Here is a 23472-nt window from a genome sequence, read left to right as displayed (position 1 = left end):
CTATTTCTTTTTTTGAGCCTTGGCCGCACAGAAACACTTTCCATGCTGCTACATCCCCAACACTCATACTTTCCAAATTTTCCCAAACCTTTAAAGTTTATACCAATATAGTGGTACCTCAGGTTAAGAACTTAATTCGTTCCGGAGGTTCATTCTTAACCTGAAACTGTTCTTAACCTGAGGTACCACTTTAGCTAATGGGGTCTCCCGCTGCCATCACACTATTTTGTTCTCATCCTGAAGCAAAGTTCTTAACCCGAGGTACTATTTCTGGGTTAATGGAGTCTATAACCTGAAGCTTCTGTAACCTGAAGCGTCTGTAACCCGAGGTACCACTGTAATTTTTAAAGGCCACACGGGGGTCCAAGAGCACGGCATAAGCCATTTTACAAAATAACACATTCACTTGGAGCTGTTTGAACTTTGTGGGGGCGGACATAGACTCTTCTTGCGATCTTTCCTATCTCTGATCATCAGACCCTTCAGAGAGACAGGTCAGGCTTAGTGCAAGTGGTTCCTGGAAGCGATTGCTCCATAGGGCAACTTGTCCATCTTCTACAACCTTTTTTCTTTTTGTTGTTGTTGTTCCCCACAAAGGAGGAGACTTGTGGATGTGTGTGCTAAGTGAACTGGTGCTAAAAATGGGAAGAACAGGCAACAGATCCCGGAAACACCCCCGCAAGGTCAGGAAGAGGCTGCCCTCCCTCCCCACTCTGTCCCCGCCTATTTACAATACTGTGTCCACCCACTGTGTCCCACCTGATCCCTTAAGCTGCTGCTGTACAGTCCGGAGAGCAATATCAGGTCCCTGACACTTGCAAAGCCGCACCGATAAAGCACTGCCTCTTCAGTGCTTGGGAAGTCACAGAGCCACAGGCACAATGAAACCCAGGTTCAACATTTGGCTGCCTCTCCTGTCCTTCCTTTTTTCAACTTGCAGCACAGTAAGTGTAGCAGGGCAGGGTAGCAACCTCTTAAAGAAATGGCTGAAATAGCTGCCATAGTAGCAAAATCACTGAAAGTCTCATTTTATTTTATTTATTATTTCACATAGTATGATGTTCCTGTGACCCGTGATAACTGCTGCATCTTGGATGACCGATTTGTAAGTCAATATCTCTTGTTATTCTTGCGCTTCTTACTAATATGGTTACTACTGGCATGTTGGTATGTGTATTCCTTTGTGAAGCAGTTGCTAAAATGTGTGGCTGCTTTTAACGTTGGTTACAGACTGCATGCAATATTTTAAAATAAGCTCATTTATCATTGTGTTTTAAGCTCTCCTTTTGTCTAGCCTACAAGGGGGTGATTAATATTCCTCAGGTTCTGCATGTGTAGGGGATGAAAAATTATAGAGTCAGGCTGTTAAACATTTATTCTTCTGCAGTGTGATTTAAAAGTTTTCTTTTCCTTTAGGGTAGCTTTTGCCCCACCACATGCGGCATTGCAGATTTCTTGAATACATATCAGCCTACAGTGGATCGAGATCTCCGGATACTTGAACAAATCCTGGAACAGATCTCTAACTCTTCAAGTTTAACGGACCAACTGATATCTCAGATTCGTCAGGCGCACTTGGGATCCCCTCAAACTCAGCCAAGTGAGAATGCAAAGGCCACTACAGTACAGTGGAAACATTCCTTTATTTCCCAGTTCATTTAGCAGCACATCACTAATATTTTGCATGCTTTTGTTCCTGTTCTGCAGATGTGATTCCAGGTTATGCTCAAAAGTCCAGAGAAATCATTGATGAAATCATCAGATATGAAAACATCGTTGTGGCCCATGAAAATACAATACAGTATGTATCTTCTGTTACTGCAGCTTTGAGGACTTTACTTAATCTCACTGCTTCGCTTCCTCAGTGAAGTTCTGCTGATGTGTTAAAGAAAATGTGTGTGTGTTCTTATAACTTAATCTGTGTAAATAGACAAGTTGTTTGCTTAGTTGAGGTTTATCACCTAATCAAGCTATTTACTTGTTTAAAGTTATAATCCAACCAAGAGAATTAAGCTATCTGTGTAGCTGCAGCTCCGATACCTGTTTACTTGGAAGCAAGCCTCACTTACTACATTGGGGCTAACTTCTGAATAAACCCGTTTAATCAGACTACAGCAGATGCTTCTTACACATCTAAAGAACACAGATACAGCCATCTATTATTCCTCCAATGAGCTCAAGGCAGCAGACATGGAGGCATGCAGCACAATTATTCTATTAGGTCATATTAGTGCAGGAAAAAAACCACTTGCTCCTAGTATACTGACTGCATCGAGGGGAGAGTGGGGTCTCTCACTGGACCTGCACCAAACTCTGTGCCTTCAGTGGACAGTTTGCTGGACATGCAGAGAGCGAGGTAACTTGAGATAAGACATGATTCTCTGCCCCCCGACCACCTCCTCACAGTCTAAATGAATTCAGCTTCAACTATTGTTCCAATAAACCTGTCCTGTATTGGGTTTTTCAATTGCTAGGCAACTGACAGACATGCTGATTTTGAACAATAACAATATTCAACATTTGAAGCAGAAGACTGCTCAGCTTGAAGCACAATGCCAACAGCCGTGCAAAGACACTGTCCAGATACAAGAATTAACTGGAAGAGGTAAGAGTGAGAGCCTAGTACCTGTTTGATGAATTGTGTGCCATCACACCCATCTTATTGAGGTGGCTAATAGCTCTTTTTTAAAAAAAAATCTGTTTCTGATCATGAAGTCCATCTATTCAAATATATACAGAAATTAATGGGAAGTCGCAGTGACAGGATAATGCCAGTTTATTGTGTACTAACATTTTATGGAAAGGCACTGTATTTAGCTAATTGGCTATTTTATAAACTTATTTCATTCTTGAGCATGAAGCCCAGCCATTTGAAAGCATATTTTTAAATCTGAAAGAACTGGATGTGGGTACAAAGACTGTGGGGTTGAGATCAATAGAAATAACTCTTCATTTGACAGTTGTCACTATAAAATGGTTTCATCACTAAAGCATGGAAACAAACAACTTAGTTCTAGTGACTTCAAAAGATCCAGATGGGCTTAAGTCCAGGCTAACATCTATGGGCTGTCATTCTGTTCTCACCTCAAGTCTAAGCACAATTATTCACAGTTTCCATTGATGTCTGCGACATATGCTCACAAATAAGTATATTTAAAAGTGGAGCCTTGAGGTTGACGTGTTTACTGCATTATATCTACTTGTGTCCTTCCACTGATGGAATCCTTTTTGAATGCAGCACAGACTTCCATCAGCTTAAGGTAGTTTTTGCAAAACTTCCCTTTCACCTGAAGTTCCCACTTCACCTACCAAACTGTTCCAAAATGTCCCCCACCCCAACATAACATTTGGAGCAGTTGCAAGAGGCCTCATCTTTTCCCCATTACTGGAAGTCCCGGCTGGACCAATGAGTGGAGAGAGACAACTTGTGGTATTTTCTGAAGTTTCAAAAGCTTTGCTTGACCTATAAAATTATCAAAATCTCTATCTATATAAGTAAAGAGGAGGAGGGCCATAGCTCAGTTGTAGGTTAATACAGTTCCAAGAAAACCACATTTCGGTGCAGACAAATAGGAATGTATCTCGTTAACTTCTGCAGACTTGTGATGAATAATGTAGGTACATCTCAGTGTCCAAAGTGTTTTGTTAACAGTCTTTAAATTATGTACCCCAGAACAGTTTCCACATAGAGCAGAACCAGTGGTTTGAGGGGTGTGGGGTTAGTCTTAGGCCAGGGAGTTCAAATCTCTGTTCAGCCTAAATTACTTCATGTGATTCTTGAGAGAATAAACTGTGTATATTGCCCTGAGTTCTTTGGGTAAAGCACTGGAGAAGAATGCAAATTATAACGATTGAGGTATGTGGTGTCTTGTTTAGTTAAAATGTGAATACCATAGACAGCAGTTTCACTAATGTATGTTGCTCCTGTTTCTTCATTATAGATTGCCAAGACATTGCAAATAAAGGTGCCAGGCAGAGCGGTCTCTACTTTATCAAACCTCTCAAAGCCAAGGAGCAGTTCCTGGTCTATTGTGAAATGGATACACTAGGAAACGGGTGGACGGTTTTCCAGAGGGTATGTGATCTGCAAAGCGAATGCGTGGCATGCATAACATATAAGATAAGTAGTATAAAATTAATACTAATCCTGTTCATTTCCCTTTCCTACCTTTCCAATTCCTTATCAGAGGCTTGATGGGAGTGAAGATTTTAATAAAAACTGGATTCAGTACAAAGAAGGCTTTGGACACCTGTCACCAAATGACCAGACTGAATTCTGGCTTGGAAATGAGAAGATCCATCTGATAACCACTCAGTCTGCTATTCCATATGCCTTGCGAATAGAGCTGGAGGACTGGAGTGGCCAAAAAAGGTATTCCTCCAGGAGGATTTCTTCAGTAGTTCATGACTCCTATGCTGGTGGTGGTCTAAAGGTAAAGGGACCCCTGACCATTAGGTCCAGTCGTGGCCGACTCTGGGGTTGTGGTGCTCATCTCGCTTTATTGGCCGAGGGAGCCTGCGTACAGCTCCCGGGTCATGTGGCTAGCATGACTAAGCCGCTTCTGGCGAACCAGAGCAGCGCACGGAAACGCCGTTTACCTTCCCGCCAGAGCGGTACCTATTTATCTACTTGCACTTTGACATGCTTTCAAACTGCTAGGTTGGCAGGAGTACTAACCTCTCCCATCCAAGTACTAACCAGGCCTGACCATGCTTAGCTTCCAAGATCAGACAAGATCGGGTGTATTCAGGGTAGTATGGCCATAGACGGTGGTGGTCTAACATTGGCTTATTAACTACATGCTCCTTCCAGGAGGAACAATGGGGATTTCCCCTTCCCAAACTTCACATTTTCTTCCCATGAGAACTTTGTACCTGCTGGTAACACTGCATTTGGCTCAGAAGGTTAAGAGGAAATAGTGCAATAAAAGCAGGAACACACATGAGGCCTCCCCAGAGAGTAAAAGAGGTGTGAGTGGGGTCTGACCAGAGGCCAGGAGGGGAAAGTAAAGCAATGGTTGTCTGGAGAGAGGTACAATGGTGCCAATGGAGGCAGGGAAGGAAGGCTTTGTGGGGGAAGGAAGAAGAGGTAGATACAGGATCTGTGTATGAGCATTGCTGGGGTAGAGGAACTGTAACAGCAAAGGCTTGGAGACTTGTGACTTGTTGGGGTCTGGTAAGTGCAGCAGAAAGGAGTATGTTCAACCTGGTTCTTTGTCACAGGACATCATTGCTCTTAGACTTTGGAACTCTGGCTATCCAAAGTTTGCACTGTACAGCTGCCAAATTCTAAGGTATAAACTAGATCATTCTGCTGTCCTCTTCACCCATCCATGCCCCCACTCCAGGTCTGTGGGCCAAAGTCTGCAAAGAGGGCTCTTGCTTTGTCAACACCTGGCAAGCCTGTTATGCTGTGCCATCATCTTTCTGCCCATTTGCTACCAGCCAATACAAGTCTTAAGGCTATTGTTGGTTTCTCTGGGTTCTACTGCTTCCTGCAACATGTGATCCAGGCTCCTTCCCAGCAGCCAATCTGACACTGATATGTGTTCCAGCCATTAGTCCACAGCACTAATGAAAGACCACTGGGCTGTCCTCAATATTCCACTGAAGAGCATAAAAAGCACAATTATATTTGTTTAAAATAGCAAATTTTTAATTATAGAAGCAGGTAAAGTTAGTGTACCGTGTTATGACCCAGGGATGGTTTGCACCTCATCTCTCAAACAAGCTCTAGTTTACTCCCACAGTAACTGTAATAGCAGAAAACTGCTTTACTATGGTGCCGAGAACAGAGGAGTGCGATCAAGTCCTCTACGTTTATAGACCTGTTAAGAAGATGCTGTGGGTTAAGCCACAGAGCCTAAGACTTGCTGATCAGAAGGTCGGCGGTTCAAATCCCTGTGACAGGATGAGCTCCCATTGCTCGGTCCTTGCTCCTGCCAACCTAGCAGTTCGAAAGCACGTCAAAGTGTTTACCTTCTGGCGGGAAGGGGTCCCTTTACCTTCACCTGTAAGATGAAGTACTCAGCAAGCAGTTGTTTTAGACAGTTTCTGCGCAAATGCCCCCATTTTGTATCCTTGAAATGCCTGCACCACGTAATATAATTAACAGACATGTCTGAGGAATCAAAAGTAAAAGACACTTAACGCTAGTAAAATTTGGAACATTTAACTTTCTCCTTTCTACAGCTATGCAGATTACGCCCACTTCAAAGTGGGAACTGAAGCAGACAAGTATCGCCTGACTTACGCCTTCTTTTCTGGCGGTGAGGCTGGTGATGCCTTTGAAGGCTTTGATTTTGGAGATGATCCAAGTGACAAATTCTTCACATCCCACAACGGAATGCAGTTCAGCACACCTGACAATGACAATGATAAATTTGATGGCAACTGTGCTGAACAGGACAGATCTGGGTGGTGGATGAACAGATGTCATGCTGCTCACCTCAATGGCAAATATTATCAAGGTAACGCTGTGAGCTTTCTGCATGCTCCAAGTCCTCTCTCCCCTCCCCTCCAAACTTTTGAAGGCGGACAGGTAACAGGGGCCAGACTCATCTGATCTCAGGTTTCAGAAAGAGATGGGCAAACATAGACACCTCCTCACATAATCTGGAAATAGTTCCACTTATTCTGAGCCAATCGAAGTTAAAATGGACTCAATCAACGGGTGTTTGATAGGACTGATCTCTTCTCCCTCCAGTCCTATACATTCAGGGTAGGATCCAACAAAAGTGAATCCTAGACTCACTGAATATAGGGCAACTTACTTCTGAGTTAACATGCATAGGTTGCTCCTTTAAGCACTTTTCTGTCCCATTGATTTCAATGAGAGAGAAATCAATTCAACTTTGATATGCTAGCCTTTGGCTACAGCAATTCTGCAGACGCTTCAGATTTTCCAGGATCAAGTATCCACTGTGCTGTGGATCTGGACGGCCGGGTACTAATATATGCATTTTCCTGTGGTGTAAACCATTTATGATTTTGAGATATCTTGAAATAGGAGACTTTAATACTGAAATGGTGCCATTAGCTGATCAATTGGCTCCTTACATATCACACATGTGCAATTAAGAATTGTAATTACAAAGTATGTCCCCTTCATCTCACTTCAGATGCTTACTCTGAATAAGCTTGAGACGGAACCATTTACTTGTCAATTGATATTTTACATATCACATCTTTATTGTGTGTATAACTAAGTGCAGTCCTTTTTTTCTGCAAAAATGTTTAGGGCTACTCTCATTTTCCTACTCATATTGAAATACTGCCCCTCAATGAGGCCAAACTTATGGTAGATTCACAAAATGTTTAGGGGTATGTGTACCCCTGCGTCCCTCCAGAAAAAAAGCACTGACTAAGTGTTCTTATTATGAAATGCCCCATTCAACTCAGTGGAACTGACTTCTGAATAAACAAGTTTAGAAACTTGCTGCAGAATTGCTGGGGGCACAGAGAAGGGTAAAATTAAGTGCAGCTTATCTTCTCATTCTGTAAAAATAATCTTACCATCCACTTACATGATATTATGTTGCTGCTTGTATTTTAGGTGGTTCTTACACAGAGAAAGATGCCGGTCCAAATGGTTATGACAATGGCATCATTTGGGCAACCTGGCGAAGTCGGTGGTATTCCATGAAGAAAACAGCTATGAAGATCATTCCATTCTCCAGGCTTTCAGTAGTAACAGGAGGGCAAGCCGGAGGAGTAAAAGAGGTTATTATTATTATTATTATTATTATTATTATTATTATTATTATTATTATTATTTAGTTGCTTTGCCTTGCCAAAGCAACCGAAAGTGACTTTCAACCAAACACCGAACAAACTAACAACAAACCAAACATAAATACATTCAAATCAGGGTGATGGAGGTGGTGTGGTTGTACTTTACAAACATCCCACTCACTTATAAAAGCCATACATTGTAAAAGGCCAAAGGTCTGTGTATAGAGAAAAATGGCCCGGCACCTAAAGATAATATGCATTGAAGGTGCCAGAGGAGCCTCCCTGGAGAGAGCATTCCAAAAGTGGGGAGCCACCACAGAAAAGGGCCGTTGTCATGTTGCCACCCTCCAGACGTCTCGTGGAGGAGGCACATGAAGAAGGGCCTCCGATGATGATTGCAGGGTCCAGCTAAGTTTATATGGGGAGAGACTCTTTGGGGAGAGGTTCATAAGGGGAGTGGCTGGATTAGGAGGCCGAGGAGACATTTAGGAAGACAACAAAGTCAATTGAAAATTGAATTAATGGAAGCATTGCACTTGAACACTGTTAACAGCATTTTACTGGCATCTTATGGAAAATATTCTCAGAGCTATTTCATTCTGAATGCTGTTTTATCACATTAAAATCAAAATAGCATATAGATGTGCATAATGGACACATGGTACCTGATGCCATGTGATGTGGTGTTGGAACTCTAGCAGAGAATGGCTTTAAAATAGGACTAGACAAATTTCCTGGTGGATCATTCTATTGAAACTATCATTTAGCCATGATAACTAAACAGAACCTCCATGTTCAAAATAAGTGTATCTTTGAATCCCAAACTGGAGCGGAGATTGTTGTCTGCTATGGTCTTCCAAAGATTCTTAATTAGTAATGTCTTTGGTTGGAGATTGCAGGGCTCTTTTGTTTCTGTCTTCACAAAATCCTCTTTATAGATGTATGTTATTCAGTCTTTTCTCAGGAGAAAAATGACAGTTGTTCCTTTTTCTTTCTTTCTTGTAGGTTGGAGATGCTTAAAAGAACATTTTTAACAAAGATTTAACTGGTCAAGTTCACAAACTTTTATAAAATGCTACTCTGAAGTTCACAAAGCATCCAAAATGTAGTCTCTGGAACTAGAAGCAAATAATTAAATGTTCATTTCCACCCTCCAATATAAGACATTCATTGCTCACATTTTCCGCTGCATATTCACAGTTGCACAATTTTGCACAAGGTTGTGGAAAACTGAATAGCTCACAAGTTTAAAAGCCTGAATCCTGAAGTTCTCCAGATTGTGTCTGTATCCAACAATGGTATAGCAAAATCCACATGCAAGAAAATATCCTTCAACATAGGCAAAAACTGTTCTAGATTAGAACCACTATTTGTAGTTTTTGTTCAATATTTCGTCTCCGTATATATTTGAATAAATATTAATAAATGAAAATGTACTATTAATTGCTTCTTTACTGCCACAATAATTGAAAGGAATTCGGCAAATGTTCAGAATCATCTTCAAAAGATTGTTTATAAATCTGTAAATGTGCTCCTAGCTTTATTCATCAGCACCCTAAAGGTAAAGGTAAAGGGACCCCTGACCATTAGGTCCAGTCGTGACCGATTCTGGAGTTGGGTTGCTCATCTCGCTTTATTGGCCGAGGGAGCCGGCGTACAGCTTCCGGGTCATGTGGCCAGCATGACTAAACTGCTTCTGTCGAACCAGAGCAGCACACGGAAACGTCGTTTACCTTCCCGCCGGAGTGGTGCCTATTTATCTAATTGCACTTTGACGTGCTTTCGAACTGCTAGGTTGGCAGGAGCAAGGACCGAGCAACGGGAGCTTAACCTGTCACAGGGATTTGAACCGCTGACCTTCTGATCAGCAAGTCCTAGGCTCTGTGGCTTAACCCACAGCATCTTCTTAACAGGTCTATAAATGTAGAGGACTTGATCACACTCCTCTGTTCTGGGCACCATAGTAAAGCAGTTTTCTGCTATTACAGTTACTGTGGGAGTAAACTAGAGCTTGTTTGAGAGATGAGGTGCAAACCATCCCTGGGTCATAACATGGTACACTAACTTTACCTGCTTCTATAATTAAAAATTTGCAATTTTAAACAAATATAATTGTGCTTTTTATGTTCTTCAGTGGAATATTGAGGACAGCCCAGTGGTCTTTCATTAGTGCTGTGGACTAATGGCTGGAACTTTCGAACTGCTAGGTTGGCAGGAGCAGGGACCGAGCAATGGGAGCTCACCCCATCGCGGGGATTCGAACCGCCGACCTGATCGGCAAGCCCTAGGCTCTGTGGTTTAACCCACAGCGCCACCTGCGTCCCTTCATCAGCACCCTATATTGTTCAGTAAGAAACAATACCATACAAAGCCCAATTTATTACATATAGTTGACTGCCCTTTATTTAATGTCACCTATGTTTTATTTGAGATGGACCACTGATGCAAATTGATTTTGCGAATAAAAGCACCAAATTACCAGATTTGGCAATTTCATAACCAAACTCATTTCATTGACTTTCTTTATTGTTAGGTAAAGGTGTTTGTGTAGTAAATGATACCCCATCCATTCACATTTAAAACAAATTATTCTTCCCTTGTTATTTATTCATATTCCAGAAATTACTTGAGTTTATTTTAAGGGAATAGGAACAGTGCTTTACGAACCACACTGTTTTAATTAGGAATAAAATATACTTGCACCAAACACTTTGTGGCTGAAATTAACCACTAGTATAACAACAACAACAACAACAACAACAACAACAACAACAACAATTTATTATTTATACCCCGCCCATCTGGCTGAGTTTCCCAGCCCCTCTGGGCAGCTCCAAATCAAGTGTTAAAAACAATACAGCATTAAAAATTAAAAACTTCCCTAGATCTGACAGATACACAGAACTGGCTCACTAAAGCTCATTCTTCAAGAAGCATCAACATAATAAGGCTAAGACTCAAGCTGCCACTATTTAAGGCAAAATTAAATTGAGATAGTCAGCTATGATACCTTGATACCAGTTGTATCCGTGTTTCTTCTAGTTTGCTTTGGCACAAACATCATACTACCTTCCCAGATATGTTGCTAAATCTATTATATGGAAATATGGTGTTAAAATAAGAGTTTGCATTGCTCTGAATATAGCGTGGACAGGCGGAGTCCCCCAAACCTTGGGCAGCCCCCGTGTGGAATAACGACTCAAGACAATGTGCTATGGAATTAAAATTGGCCACAACTTTATTATGTTTCAGATGTGGGTAGACCTTGGCTCAGGCATTGGGCATTTATCCCTCCCAGTCCCCCACCAGGGATCTGGGGAATATCAGGGTTATCCAGTGTGTGGGGTGGATGGGCTGGCTCTGGAGAACACATGTTCAAGCAGAGAGCGCCCACAGCCATTACGCCGCTGTCGCAGGGGAGAGCAATGACAACCTCTAGGCGTACGGCCAAAGCCTCCCCTCAAACCCTAGTATCACCGCTGCAAAGAGGAGGGGGCGTGGGTCACCGCTGCACGCCCTCCCCCATTTAGGGAAGATAGACTAGAGGATTCTGCCCAAGGCCTGATACTGCCAAAGTTGTGACGTTTTGCTATGGGAAAGGCAAACCTGCCAATGCAGGAGAATTCCTTTCCGGCCCTTCAACAGCGACCTTGATGTAGCAGCCCCCGCGTTCCTGTAGAGAAAAGGTTAACCTGCAAAAGAAGTCTTAACTGAGGGTGGGTAGGGTGGGAGAAGCTCTGGAGCCAACTGATGATTCCCAGGTAAGATCCCCCCCTATTGTGTGGGCAGGTGGTCCCTCCCCCTACCTGGCCTGATCACCTTGGCAACGTCTCCCCAGGTGGGATTGGGCAACTGGCTGAGGTAGGCGGAGACCTCCAGGTATCCCACCTGAGGGAAGGCGAAGCCAAGCCTGTGGTAATGGTGCTGCATAGGGTCCAGGGGGCTGCACACGACTATACAAAGAGCACCCCCCATTTATTGTGGGGAGCAGTCATTGTGATATAGCATTAACTATACATCAGGTATCACACCAGATAAGGATAGTTGGAATTAATGGGTTGGATCCATATCTGCCATTCTGCAAATAGAAGGGGTGTTGAGAGACAGCACTGAGATCTAGAAGAGGCTCTTGCTGGAGGAAGAAGGTGATGTTGGGTGATTTTGCCAGTTCCTCCTCCTTCTAGCAGTGCTACTTCCCACACTATTCTAGAGGGTCCCACAACTTTATACATCTGTTGTGCTGATTTGAACAAATCCAACTCAATCCTCGACAGACGTAGAAAAGCGGAAAACTGATGATAGCCCATGAACGGGATATAGTCAAGAAAGGTTACACAGAAATATCAGGTATTAGTTGCAACACAAATGTTATGCAAATTGTTATGTACTGAGTTGAATAGGATATTTCACAAATCTCTATCCACTTTTTGGATAATGCATTTCCTTTTTGTATGTAATGTATAACAGGCAACCTTAGATCAGGTAGGCCTTTCGTCTTATATTCATAAGAATTCTGTTGGAGTAGATGGGGTGACAGAGGCAACTACTGCCAAATGTGGTGGATGTGCCTGAAAAGTGTAATCATTTCGGGACCCGGTGGTTCATGAAATATGCAAGATTTTACCCACCAACACATTACAAGATCCCAGAAGCTGCCTTATTGAACTTATATATGAACAAAAACAGGATTTGACTGATAAACCTTTACTTTGATACTGACTCTTTACAGCACACCTGGTTATTGCCATCACGTTCTTTCTGCTTGTAGGCTTCTCGGAGCAATCAGGTGACTCCACTGTGCGAAATAAGATGCTACTTTAGATGGATTTTTGGTCTGTTCTATCATGCTCCTAAGATCCTTCCAAGGACATGCAAAACCTGTTAAAACATTTTGAATAGCTTGTCTACCATATATATTTAAATATGCATTGCCTTCCTAACATGATAAATTGAAACTAGAAGATTGAACCAATAGAGCAGAGCTTCCTAAACTGCCCCATGACCATCAGTTTCATTCCAGAGACCTGTAGGGTCTCAGTGGACTTGTGGTTAACCATGGGAGATGGCACATCCAACACACTTAATATTCATTATGACATTTAATTATACAGTGGTACCTCTGGTTATGTACTTAATTCGTTCCGGAAGTCCGTTCTTAACCTGAAACTGTTCTTAACCTGAAGCACCACTTTAGCTAATGGGGCCTCCCGCTGCTGCTGCGCTGCCGCCGCACAATTTATGTTCTCATCCTGGAGCAAAGTTCTTAACCCAAGGTAATATTTCTGGGTTAGCGGAGTCTGTAACCTGAAGTGTATGTAACCTGAAGCGTATGTAACCCAAGGTACCACTGTATGTTTATTGATACTGTATTTTACTGTATTACAATTTGAATTCTACAGATTTACAATTGCTACAATAAGAGGGCCCTCAGCAATTTTCAGGTGGAAATGACTGCAATAGATCATTAAAGCATTGGAAAGATTGGCAGTTGCGTGATAAAATTGTTTTATGAAATAAAAGAAACAGACCATAGCCACTCTTTTAAAGGAAGCCACTTTCCAGAAGCGTGTCACTTCTATCAATAAAAAGTTAGAAATTGGAATCTTGTACAAAAAATACCAAAGCCCTTGAAAAATAATCTTCCTGATTCATAGTAACCTTTTCTTTTTTCTTTTTCTTTTTTTGCACCAAGCACATTGACAAAAATATCATTGGGAAAGACTGAAGTCCCACTGATGTTATGACCACCATGATAGCTGAATGTGTGGCTCACTCAAATAGCCATCTGTCCATAGTCTTGTAACTCTGCAACTCTCCCATTATCATGCTTTATCTTTGGACTGAGCCTATCATTCATTTACTGATAGCGTTTTCAAAATGTGTCCCATATCAAAAGCATGCAGCCTCGGTCCTACACAGATTGGGCATAATTGAGCAAATGTATTAAGAGCAGCAGTTTGATGCAAATTCTTACTGTGTAATTGGTGGGGTACACCTCTCTTAGAAGGGGCATGATCTGTCCTTGGGGGGATCTACTGCAAGGCCTGCAGTCCACATTTTGGAGTCATAGTTAAGCTGAGAAATGACAAGTTAGACTGGCTCTGTCTTGCAGCAGGCACAACGTGGGTGGGGAAAAGAAGGTAAAAACAGCGCATGTTCCCAGTTGTGAGCACTCTGAGGCATCACCCTGGTGAAGGGACGTTTACCCAAGACAGTTCCGCAAAGCTTCCCAACTTGAAAGAAACAGGGATAGGAGCCAACCTTGGGCAACTGGAGATTCACTGATCCTAAAATCTGATGGTTTGGGACTCATGATAAATCAACAACCTCCTCAGCACCAGCCATAAAGATAGCTAATGCTCTGACCTAGGGTGAGGTCACCTGATGGAGGTAGATAGCAGAACGAGGAATCCTCATTCTAGCCTCAGGGGCAAGTACGCCACCCCATCCTCCTTGGAAAGTAGGAGATTAGGTTATTCCATTAAGTGTTTCATCAGCCTCTGTTTTGTGGGAGGAATTTAAGTGCATTCTCTAAATTTAGTTTTGCACAATTAAAGCAAGTTATAGTTTCTGTCACCGTAGTACAAAAAATCAACTTTAAAAATAATCAGACTTTTTGCAGTTTGGAAAGTGATGGGGAAATTCCTAGAAAAGTGTGGGGTGAACAAAGGAAGACATATAAAAGCCTCACAAGCAAATCAGGATGAAATCAGCACAAATTATACTTATCATATAACTGCCCCACAAACAAAACAAATGCTCAGTGAAGACCAGATATAATCTATTTGTGTGTGTGTAAGCTTTGTGCAAGCAAATGAGGATGAATGCTCAATGAACAGGTAATCTGGAGGAGCCAATTGTTTAAAGGAAGTTGCAGCCCTTTATTTAAATCCATCCATGTTTTAATTCATAGTGTTGGAAATGAGGCATTTCCCCCACTGCTGGCTCTTTCTTCTGGATCCAAATAATAGCACAGCACAAAATGGCCATTGTAACCATGTGTTTCCTGTAATGTACTAAGCAGCGACACTCCATCAATGTTAGAAAATGCCAGCTCTAGATCGTTGACATTTGTCAGCGCTGTGTTCTCCCCATGTGTTCTATCTATCAATGATTCATTTCAAACTTTAGGTCCTCCTTTCCTGGAATAGGGTTGGATTATCCACCCACGTCTGTGTTCCGTGTTTGCTGGAATTGTGCAAACGGACTTCTAGCAAACAAACCAAGGAATTTGTGCAACAGACCCCTGGGTCAGCAAACTCAGATGTTGCACTGTGACTCTGCAAACAAAAGGGAAACTAATCATTAATTGTGGGGGGAGATGGATAGTTTAAATTCAAGGTTTAAATTCAACCAAAAATGCCTAAGTGGAACACATCCCTTTCTGTCAGATCCACAGCTTTCTGAAGATGTTGCAGTTGAGAGTCTTCTGTGCCCTGCTGTGCTTCAGCATCACTTGGGTATGAGTTCATTTTATCTGATTCTCCTGTTAGCTTACCAGCTATGTTGCTTTTTGTTCTATTGGTCACTTGCTTGCTTAGAAAGTAATATATTTCAGCCCAAATAAACCTCTTACTACCAGATGAACGGTGAAATGGAAGTGAAATCTGGGGGTTTCTCCTTTCAAATGCTTGAATTCGGGATGGGGCAATTCTTGGGTGCATCATCTGGCTGCATCTCCATCTAGACAATCTGTACTTGTTTCTATATGTATATATACAAGAAAAAAAGTAACGTGTAACGTTGCATATAAAAGTGGCCCCAGATAAGGGAATATGCTTTCTCAACCAGCTCCAGAGACTGCATCTCAGTGGGACCCTGATGAGGGTTTTGATGTGGATGCACATCCAGCTATGTCTCTGCATTGCCATCTGTATGTGTTAGCCTATCTCTGTGCATGCATCTTCCTTGCTGGACTGGGGCAAATGAGTGCTTTATAGGCATGTGTTCATAATAGGAGCCTTTTTAATATGTATATATTATCTTTGAATTCTTCGTATGAAACCTAGTCAATGAAAGTTGTAACTGTATACAACAAAAAAACTTAACTGAGCTCTCAGTTATATTACAAAAAAGACCCCAAAATTAATTAAATTACGATGTGATAACTCCCCAAACCAAAGCAAACCCAAGGAGAAATGCATTACCTTCATATGAACTCTAGCAGCGTTTCAGCATTTCATGAAATTTGTAACTGTATAAAGCAGAAATCATTCTGACAATCTATACTGCTGAGTTGCTGTTTTTAAGATTGAGTCTACAATTAAGTCACAATAAAACTGAATGAATCACACGAGGGCATGGCAGCTCTCAAAACTGAAACAGAATGCTTCAAGCAAAGATTATGGTGATGTATGAGCCTAACCAAACCAAACGTTTCCTATGGAACAGATTCAGATAAGCCTCTCTCTATCTTCTAAGCTAAGACGCCAAGTCAACGGAACACCCATATATAGCCTATTAAATTATGATTGATCCAATCCATTTGCTATTTTAGCCAGCTGTATTGATGAAAGAGGCATACAAAACTTTGTGTCAAAACATACTGATTTTAACTGAGGAGGACTGCAGCCTACATGAATGATAAATTCCTCTTTAGTTACTATACCTTTCATATCCCTCAATTGTAACAGCAGTTACTTACTAATATTTGCTTGGTGATTTACTTGGCTTATTACTTTCCAGTTGCTTGGTACTTGACAGCATATCAATTGCATGAAGTTGTCCTTTGCGCCAGAAACATACTTCCAGCAAATTCACTCATGACTCACAGCAGTTTTGCTTGCCATTATATTCCACCTATATAGCAACATTTACTTTTAAAGACAGAGCTTGAAAATAAACGACATTGTTTCTCTTCTGTGATGCTAGTGAAACAAGTGCAAGAGTTTCTAGCTACTAGACTTCATTATTAGGGGCATCTGGGTATATTTTGGGTTGTTTTGGTAACTCAGTGAATTATTATTAAAGAGAGAGTGTGGTGTAGTGGTTAGAATGTCAGACTAGGACCTGGGAGACCAGGGTTCAAATTCCCATTCCACCATGAAGGGTGACCTTGGGCCAGTTGCCAATTCTCAGCCTAACCTATCTCAGGGTTGTTGTGATGATAATATGGAGAGGGTGAGAACCATGTATGCCACTTTGGGAAGGAAACAGAAAGAGATACATAACAATAAATTAGATTAAATAAGTTATAATATTGTTTTGGTGTTTTTCCTCTCCTGTGACAGGCAGCAGAAGGTGATGCCTCCTTTACAGAGCTCGGAGGAGGAGTACGGGGCCCAAGAATAGTGGAGCATAAAGCCCAGTCTGACTGCAAATCTGAAAAGAATTGGCCAGTATGCTCTGATGACGAATGGGTAAGAGCGAACAAGCCTGAAGCACATTCATCACACTTTTTGCTGTGTACAAAATCACGGTCATGGCACAATAGACCCTAATGACATAGATGTACAGCATGCCTGCAATTCAGAAATTGCTACAAAGGGTTTCTTCAAATTTCTAGATTAACTGAAAATCAAGGATGAAAAACTATGTATTGTTTAGTAATTAAAAAGCTTTCATTGATTATTAATAAAGTCAATTCAGACTACGCATATAACCCACTGAATTCAGTCAGACATCACAACAGGAGCAAACATGTACAGAATCTAGCTGTTGAGCACCCTGTGTACTAGATTTTAGGCACACAAATCTTAGAAAAAATACACAGCACTGGGTTTCCTAAAAATATATTCACATGTGACAAAGTTGCTATTAATACAGAACAATGTTATTATTGCTAGGAAGTCAAATTAAACCAGCTTCTCCATATAGCATTTCTGCATAAACAATATGGCATGACAAGCAAACATGGTTGAAACTGGGCATGTGATTATAATTAAATCTCATGTGATAATTAAATTACATGTGATTATAATTAAATCTCTATTAGCAGTAATAATAAAATAATGAACCTTGAGGACCAAATAAGTGACATGGCAGATGTTTCATCTGTAATTTTATTTTATTTGCTATTTCCTCATTTCAGGGCACTAAATGTCCTTCAGGATGCCGGATGCAGGGACTGATAGACGAAACAGACCAGGATTTTGCTGACAGGATAAACAAAATTAAGAAACTGCTTGCGGATAATCAAAACAGCTACAAGACATCAAACATTATTAAACAGGAAATCAATGGCTACCTGGATAGAAATTTGGCCAGTGAGCAACGTGAGTATCATCCACACAAGTGTATGGTCATCTGACTTCTCTAACAATTGCCAAATACAAACAATTGCTTGTTGCATCCTTATTATATAAGACCAAGTGGACTCAAGTAACAGTCACAGAATCATAGAAGGGATCTCGAGGGTCATTTACTCCAGCCCCACGCAGTGCAAGAATCTCAACTAGCTCATACATGACAGACTAGAACTGTAGGTGTTATAATTACCCATCAAGAGCAACAAAAACTTTCACAACACACTTGCTTTGTATGATTCCACTGTCAAAATAATCTCCTTTCACAAGCTACCTCCATGCATAATCATACAAAGAGGGGAGCAGGATCACACCAGCTGGCGGCACCCCTGGGCCCCGGCACTCAGAGCCAAAGCTCTGTAGAAGGGCACCCACTTCTAGGTGCATGTGCCTACTGGGTCTATATCATGAGAAAGGCTGAAGGCATAGGATTCTTGAACACACGGTGTCAATCTGCATACCCACTGTGACATCAGTTACAGCAGGCCTTTAACAACTGTCTGAGACAATTGGGAGAGAAGCACCCTTAGCCAAAGCCTAATCAGCAGCCTCCCAATTTACAATTATCACATCATCTTCAATAATTACTTTGCTTTTAACCAGGCATGGCTATCTGTTTTGGCGTCAAGAACCACATGGACGCATGGCCAGTCCTCCAAGTTGAAACATTATGGCAAATGTGGGCTTGGTCCAGATCTCCCTTCTGAAAGCAGACCATGTGATATACTTTCAAATAATGTTCTAAAATAATTCTGAGGATTTATCAGAGACCCTGTTTCAACAGTGAAAGCTTCATTCTTCAAGGATGAATATTCACCCATTGTCTTAGTATCTACAGTGTAACGACAACAAAAAATGCTTTATTGCTAGATGTGTTGTTGAAGCTGAACTAGAGATGTTGTGGGTTGAACTGGGGCCTTTTGCATGTAAAGAATGTGCCCTCCCAGTAAGTTGGGCCCCCGATATTCTTCCTGAATATTTATGGCCTAGATATGAGCAGAATTCATGGCTCATTATTACTTTCTTCTAACATTTCTTTAACAAATTAAGATCTAACATGAATGGAATACACAGAAAGGGGGAAATAAAAAAAGCTAGGGTTCAAATGGCTACAAAAGAGAGTGCCAGTTCATGCAGCGAGGTTTTTCAGCACCTCTCTCTAAGAGGTGAATTTTGTGGGTTCCAGTGCAGAACTGAAGGTTGGAAGATTAAGTAATAGGGATGCATAATTCAGGCATACATGGATGCATGCGTCCTTGAGCCTAGCAAAAGAGTTGACAGTACCCAAGTGCTTTTATCTATAAATGGCACCCACAGGGCACCTTGATCTATGCTGGGATCATGACAGGGGTGGGTGTGTCTTCAGGAGTGTTTTTCAATGGGAAAGCAGCATGAGGAGGGAAGGTAAACCCTCCCTCACAGATACTGCTGTCCCGATCTGGAGAAAAAGACAGTATCATCAAGGGTCATTAAGGTTTGGCCCTACAAGAGCCATTTGCTAATTTCCTCCTACCTAGTGTCCTTATACAGTATAATGTGTTGTTATTATCATTGTAATTCAATTTGTACCTTGAAATAGCTATTGCGGGGAAAGACTAAGCTATTGCGGCTTCTTTTGCTTCAGAAATTGATGATAACTATGGCCAAATATCTGACGATCTGAGAAGGAGACTTGTGACGCTGAAGCAGAGAGTCGCTGACCAAGTTAGCCGGATTAAAGTGCTGCAGAACACCATCCGGAACCAAGTTGTGGAGATGAAGCGTTTAGAGGTAGGCTGCAACCATTTTTTTAAAATAAAATAAAATAAATTCTTGTTCTGGGCTGAATTCCACCCACTCGCCCTTTCTCAAGGGCATCCATCTTCTGTGAAAGTACAGTACAAGAGGCATTCTTCTTAACTTCTGGTGGAATTGGACAAATTCTAATTCTTTTCTGTTGAGCAATGCCTTACTGGTATAGATGAGGGTTTGACTTCTTTATTTTACAACAAAACCTTTTGGGGTCACTTCAAGCAGTGATGAAACTGCCATCAGCAATAGCCCAGAGGCATTCCTCCTTTACAAACAAAATAGCCCAATAAATACTTAAGGATACAACAGCTTCGGCAGACTTAGGAATCAAAGCATGCACATTTATACTGAGGTTGTGGTTTTGTATTTTATACATTGCATTTTGTCTTAATACTTAATATCATAATACTGTAAACATTTGCCAGACTGACACACTTCTCTTCTTCTCCCATTTGTCTTTTCACCTTTCATTCTCTGCCTAGGTGGACATTGATATTAAGGTGCGTTCCTGCAAAGGGTCCTGCTCTCGAGCTGTCAGCTACAATGTGGACACCGATAGCTATGACAAGATACAGAAGCTGCTTTTACAGGCCAGTTCCATCAACTTGCAGCCGGCATATCAAGCTGCTCCCTTGAGGGTACTGAAAATGAGACCCCTGAAGGATTCCACTGTCCCTAGCCATTTTAAAACGGCTCCTCTGTCGGAACAAGAAGCAGGCATCATTAATCGTATCAAACTGGTTGAAGTCGTATTGGAAGATTCAGAGGCTGCTGGACAACCACATACTAGCAAGTTAGTCACTCCTGCTTTTGGAGGGGATACCTCTGGCAGAGGCGATACCTCTAGTAGTTTGAAAATAGTCGGGCCTTCTGAGTCTCGTCTCTCCCGTACGTGCGTCAAAACCATCACTAGAAAAGTGACCAGAGGTCCTGAAGGTCCCAGAGAAGAGGTTGTTGAAGAGTATAAAACATCTGATGGTTTAGACTGTTTCCCTTCTAAAGATTTAGCCAGAGAAGCAGGAGGCACCACCCACACGAGAGTGACCATTGGGACTGGTGGAAGTGGCTCATCTGACTTTTCTACCCTGCCTCTGAATGCAAAAGAGTTTTTCACCTCAGGTTCTGGTGGCAGAATCCATAGCACAGGGACTGGCAGCCACACATCAACCTTTGAAGGACGCGATGTATTCTCTGACCTTGGCGAGGGAGAAACCGACGACTTCTCCATCTTTGACCAGCCCTCCCCCGACTTCCATTCTCATACAAGTGGCAGCACATCCCATTCCAAGACGGTTGTGTCCAGCAGCAGCAGCAGTTCTAGCGGCTTCAACAAAGGGGGCTCCACTTTCGAAACCAAGTCAATAAAAATCCCATCAGTTGAGCTGCAACATGACGAGAGTGGAGAAGACAGACCTGATTTTCATGCACGCAGCTTGAGTGCAGGAGGAGTGAAGCAGGGAGAAAGCTACACCGGGACAGGTACCCACCCACTGCATGGAAAATAATTATTGAGGGAGCAGCAGTGAAGTGTGCAACCAAACTGACACACAGGTTAAGCAAGTGCAATCCATGCCATTGTTTAAATAATAAGAGCAATGTGTCTGTTGGTTGCCATTTTGGAAAGGTGGGGGACATGGTTTCTCGCCATGAGTAATTGGAGAACAAGGCAGTTGTGTACCTAACGTCATGGGTAATGAAAATGTGCATGTAAGCAATCAGTTTGGGGTGGGGGGGGAGAGTACAAGGATCCGTTCCACTGCAGCCCCAAATTAAGTGTAGCCAGTTGACTTGAGCATGATTACTGTTTGGATTCCTGTGACCTTGTAATAAAGCTTAACCGAAAACTTCTGTCAACCAGATCAACTTTGTTTTTTTAGACTGTGAGGATATCCACCAGAAACACACTTCTGGTGCCCAAAGTGGCATTTTCAGAATCAAGCCAGCAGGAACCACTAAGGTTTTTTCAGTTTATTGCGACCAAGAGACCACTTTGGGAGGATGGCTTCTGATCCAACAGAGATTGGATGGGGCGCTGAATTTTAACCGGACCTGGGAAGACTACAAGAATGGTTTTGGCAGCGTGGATGGGAAAGGAGAGTTCTGGTTGGGCAATGAAAATCTCCATCTCCTGACCCAGAGGGACACTGTCCTTCGAGTCGAAGTAGAGGACTGGGAGGGCAATAAAGGTTATGCAGAATATAACATACACATAAGCTCTGAAGAAGAAGGCTATAGGCTCAGTGTCTCTGATTATGAGGGGACAGCAGGCGATGCTCTTATCAGGGGTTCAGAGGAAGATGGGGTTGAATACACCACTCACAATAACATGAAATTTAGTACTTTTGATAGAGACAACGACCAATGGGAGGAGAACTGTGCTGAGATATATGGAGGTGGCTGGTGGTACAATAATTGCCAAGCTGCTAATCTCAATGGAATTTACTACTCAGGAGGCCAGTATGACCCAAGGAACAACGCTCCCTATGAGATTGAAAATGGGGTGGTCTGGGTGCCCTTCAAGCCCTCTGATTACTCTCTCAAAGTTGTTAGATTGAAAATTCGGCCTATAGAGACACTCTAGATATCAAAGCAACAACAACAAGAACTTCCAAAATTATATATACCTCAACATTATGTAATGTATGTCTGATTGTGTGTGCGTTTTTTTTATTATTATCCAAAACAACTGAATGCAACTGCCTATAAAATAAATGGGTTCACTCAAAAATACATTTCTGGTGTGTTTAAGTTATTTACAAACAACAGCACAAATAAATATTATAAAATGTCTGTTGGGGATGTCTTCCTCAGTTAAGCCATTTGTATCATTAAAGTTCTATAACAAATGTAGTATTAAACAACGCACATTACACACTGAGATCAAATTCAGAACCATTCCTTTGAAAAACCAGTGCTGGCTGAGCAAAGAAAGATAATCTCCAGTATTTAAGTCAGAAATGGAGAACCTTTTTTCAGCCTGAGGATTTCATTCCCTCATTGCCAACTTTCCAAGGTCCTCGCATGCCAGTGGTGGGTGGGCCCAAAACAAAAGTGGGCATGGTCAAAGCAAGCAAGGACAAAGTAGGCACACATATTGGGGTGACCCTCTTATTCAAGAGACTGAGGCAGCAGTCTCAGTCAGCAGATGCTCATGAGTGCGCTCTGCACCCACTTAGCTAGCCTGCTTCCCTCAGGTGTTGTTGAAGATGCTGTCCCATCATCAGTATTGAAGGATGCCAGTCTGGTTGGCTTTTGAAAATGGAATGGGGTGGAGGGGCACCATCTTGTCCTTTGCCTCAAGCAGCAAAGTGTCTTCATCAATACAACAATCAATAAAACCAGTGTGTGCACAGGCATATCTGTAAATTCCCCCTTTCTCACACAGCTTTTTTCAAGCTTAGTTGCTGGAGAGGTGGTGGTCTTATTGGAGATCACAGCTGAGGAGGGGAGGGTTAACCATCTCCATAAATATTGTCCCCCACTCCACTCTCCATGCAACAACAACAACAACAACAACAAATTTATTATTTATACCCCACCCATCTGGCTGAGTTTCCCCAACCACTCTGGGCAGCTCCCAATCAAGTGTTAAAAACAGTACAGCGTTAAATATTAAAAACTTCCCTGAACAGGGCTGCCTTAAGATGTCTTCTGAATGTCAGGTAGTTGTTTATCTCTTTGACATCTGATGGGAGGGTGTTCC

General features: G+C 42.0%; 2 protein-coding genes across 2 annotated transcripts; both read left to right on the top strand.

Moving 5' to 3' along the window:
- The first annotated feature begins 757 nt into the window (after nt 1-757).
- On the top strand, nt 758-9166 carry FGG (fibrinogen gamma chain). The gene is made up of 10 exons (XM_083520098.1): nt 758-944; nt 1055-1105; nt 1417-1600; nt 1708-1801; nt 2475-2605; nt 3942-4075; nt 4188-4372; nt 6193-6470; nt 7556-7722; nt 8740-9166. The coding sequence occupies exons 1-10, from the start codon at nt 882-884 to the stop codon at nt 8752-8754; spliced, it is 1302 nt and encodes a 433-aa protein (XP_083376224.1). The 5' UTR covers nt 758-881; the 3' UTR covers nt 8755-9166.
- Nucleotides 9167-15040: 5874 nt separating this feature from the next.
- On the top strand, nt 15041-22499 carry FGA (fibrinogen alpha chain). Its single transcript, XM_083519998.1, has 6 exons — nt 15041-15194; nt 16965-17093; nt 17765-17948; nt 19603-19748; nt 20252-21248; nt 21647-22499. The coding sequence occupies exons 1-6, from the start codon at nt 15144-15146 to the stop codon at nt 22348-22350; spliced, it is 2211 nt and encodes a 736-aa protein (XP_083376124.1). The 5' UTR covers nt 15041-15143; the 3' UTR covers nt 22351-22499.
- The last annotated feature ends 973 nt before the right edge of the window (nt 22500-23472 follow it).

This window comes from Podarcis liolepis, assembly GCF_965112155.1.
Source record: "Podarcis liolepis genome assembly, chromosome: 9".
Taxonomy (NCBI): domain Eukaryota; kingdom Metazoa; phylum Chordata; class Lepidosauria; order Squamata; family Lacertidae; genus Podarcis; species Podarcis liolepis.
This window is presented reverse-complemented; position numbering and strand designations above follow the sequence as displayed.

Bases quoted from the DNA above. Each gene is read 5' to 3' on its own strand.
- FGG (XM_083520098.1), top strand. From the start codon at position 882: ATGAAACCCAGGTTCAACATTTGGCTGCCTCTCCTGTCCTTCCTTTTT. The intron at 1,802-2,474 runs GTATGTATCTTC...TTCAATTGCTAG, and splicing joins GCCCATGAAAATACAATACA to GCAACTGACAGACATGCTGA. The intron at 4,373-6,192 runs GTATTCCTCCAG...TCCTTTCTACAG, and splicing joins GACTGGAGTGGCCAAAAAAG to CTATGCAGATTACGCCCACT.
- FGA (XM_083519998.1), top strand. From the start codon at position 15,144: ATGTTGCAGTTGAGAGTCTTCTGTGCCCTGCTGTGCTTCAGCATCACT. The intron at 17,094-17,764 runs GTAAGAGCGAAC...TCCTCATTTCAG, and splicing joins TATGCTCTGATGACGAATGG to GGCACTAAATGTCCTTCAGG. The intron at 17,949-19,602 runs GTGAGTATCATC...CTTTTGCTTCAG, and splicing joins AAATTTGGCCAGTGAGCAAC to AAATTGATGATAACTATGGC.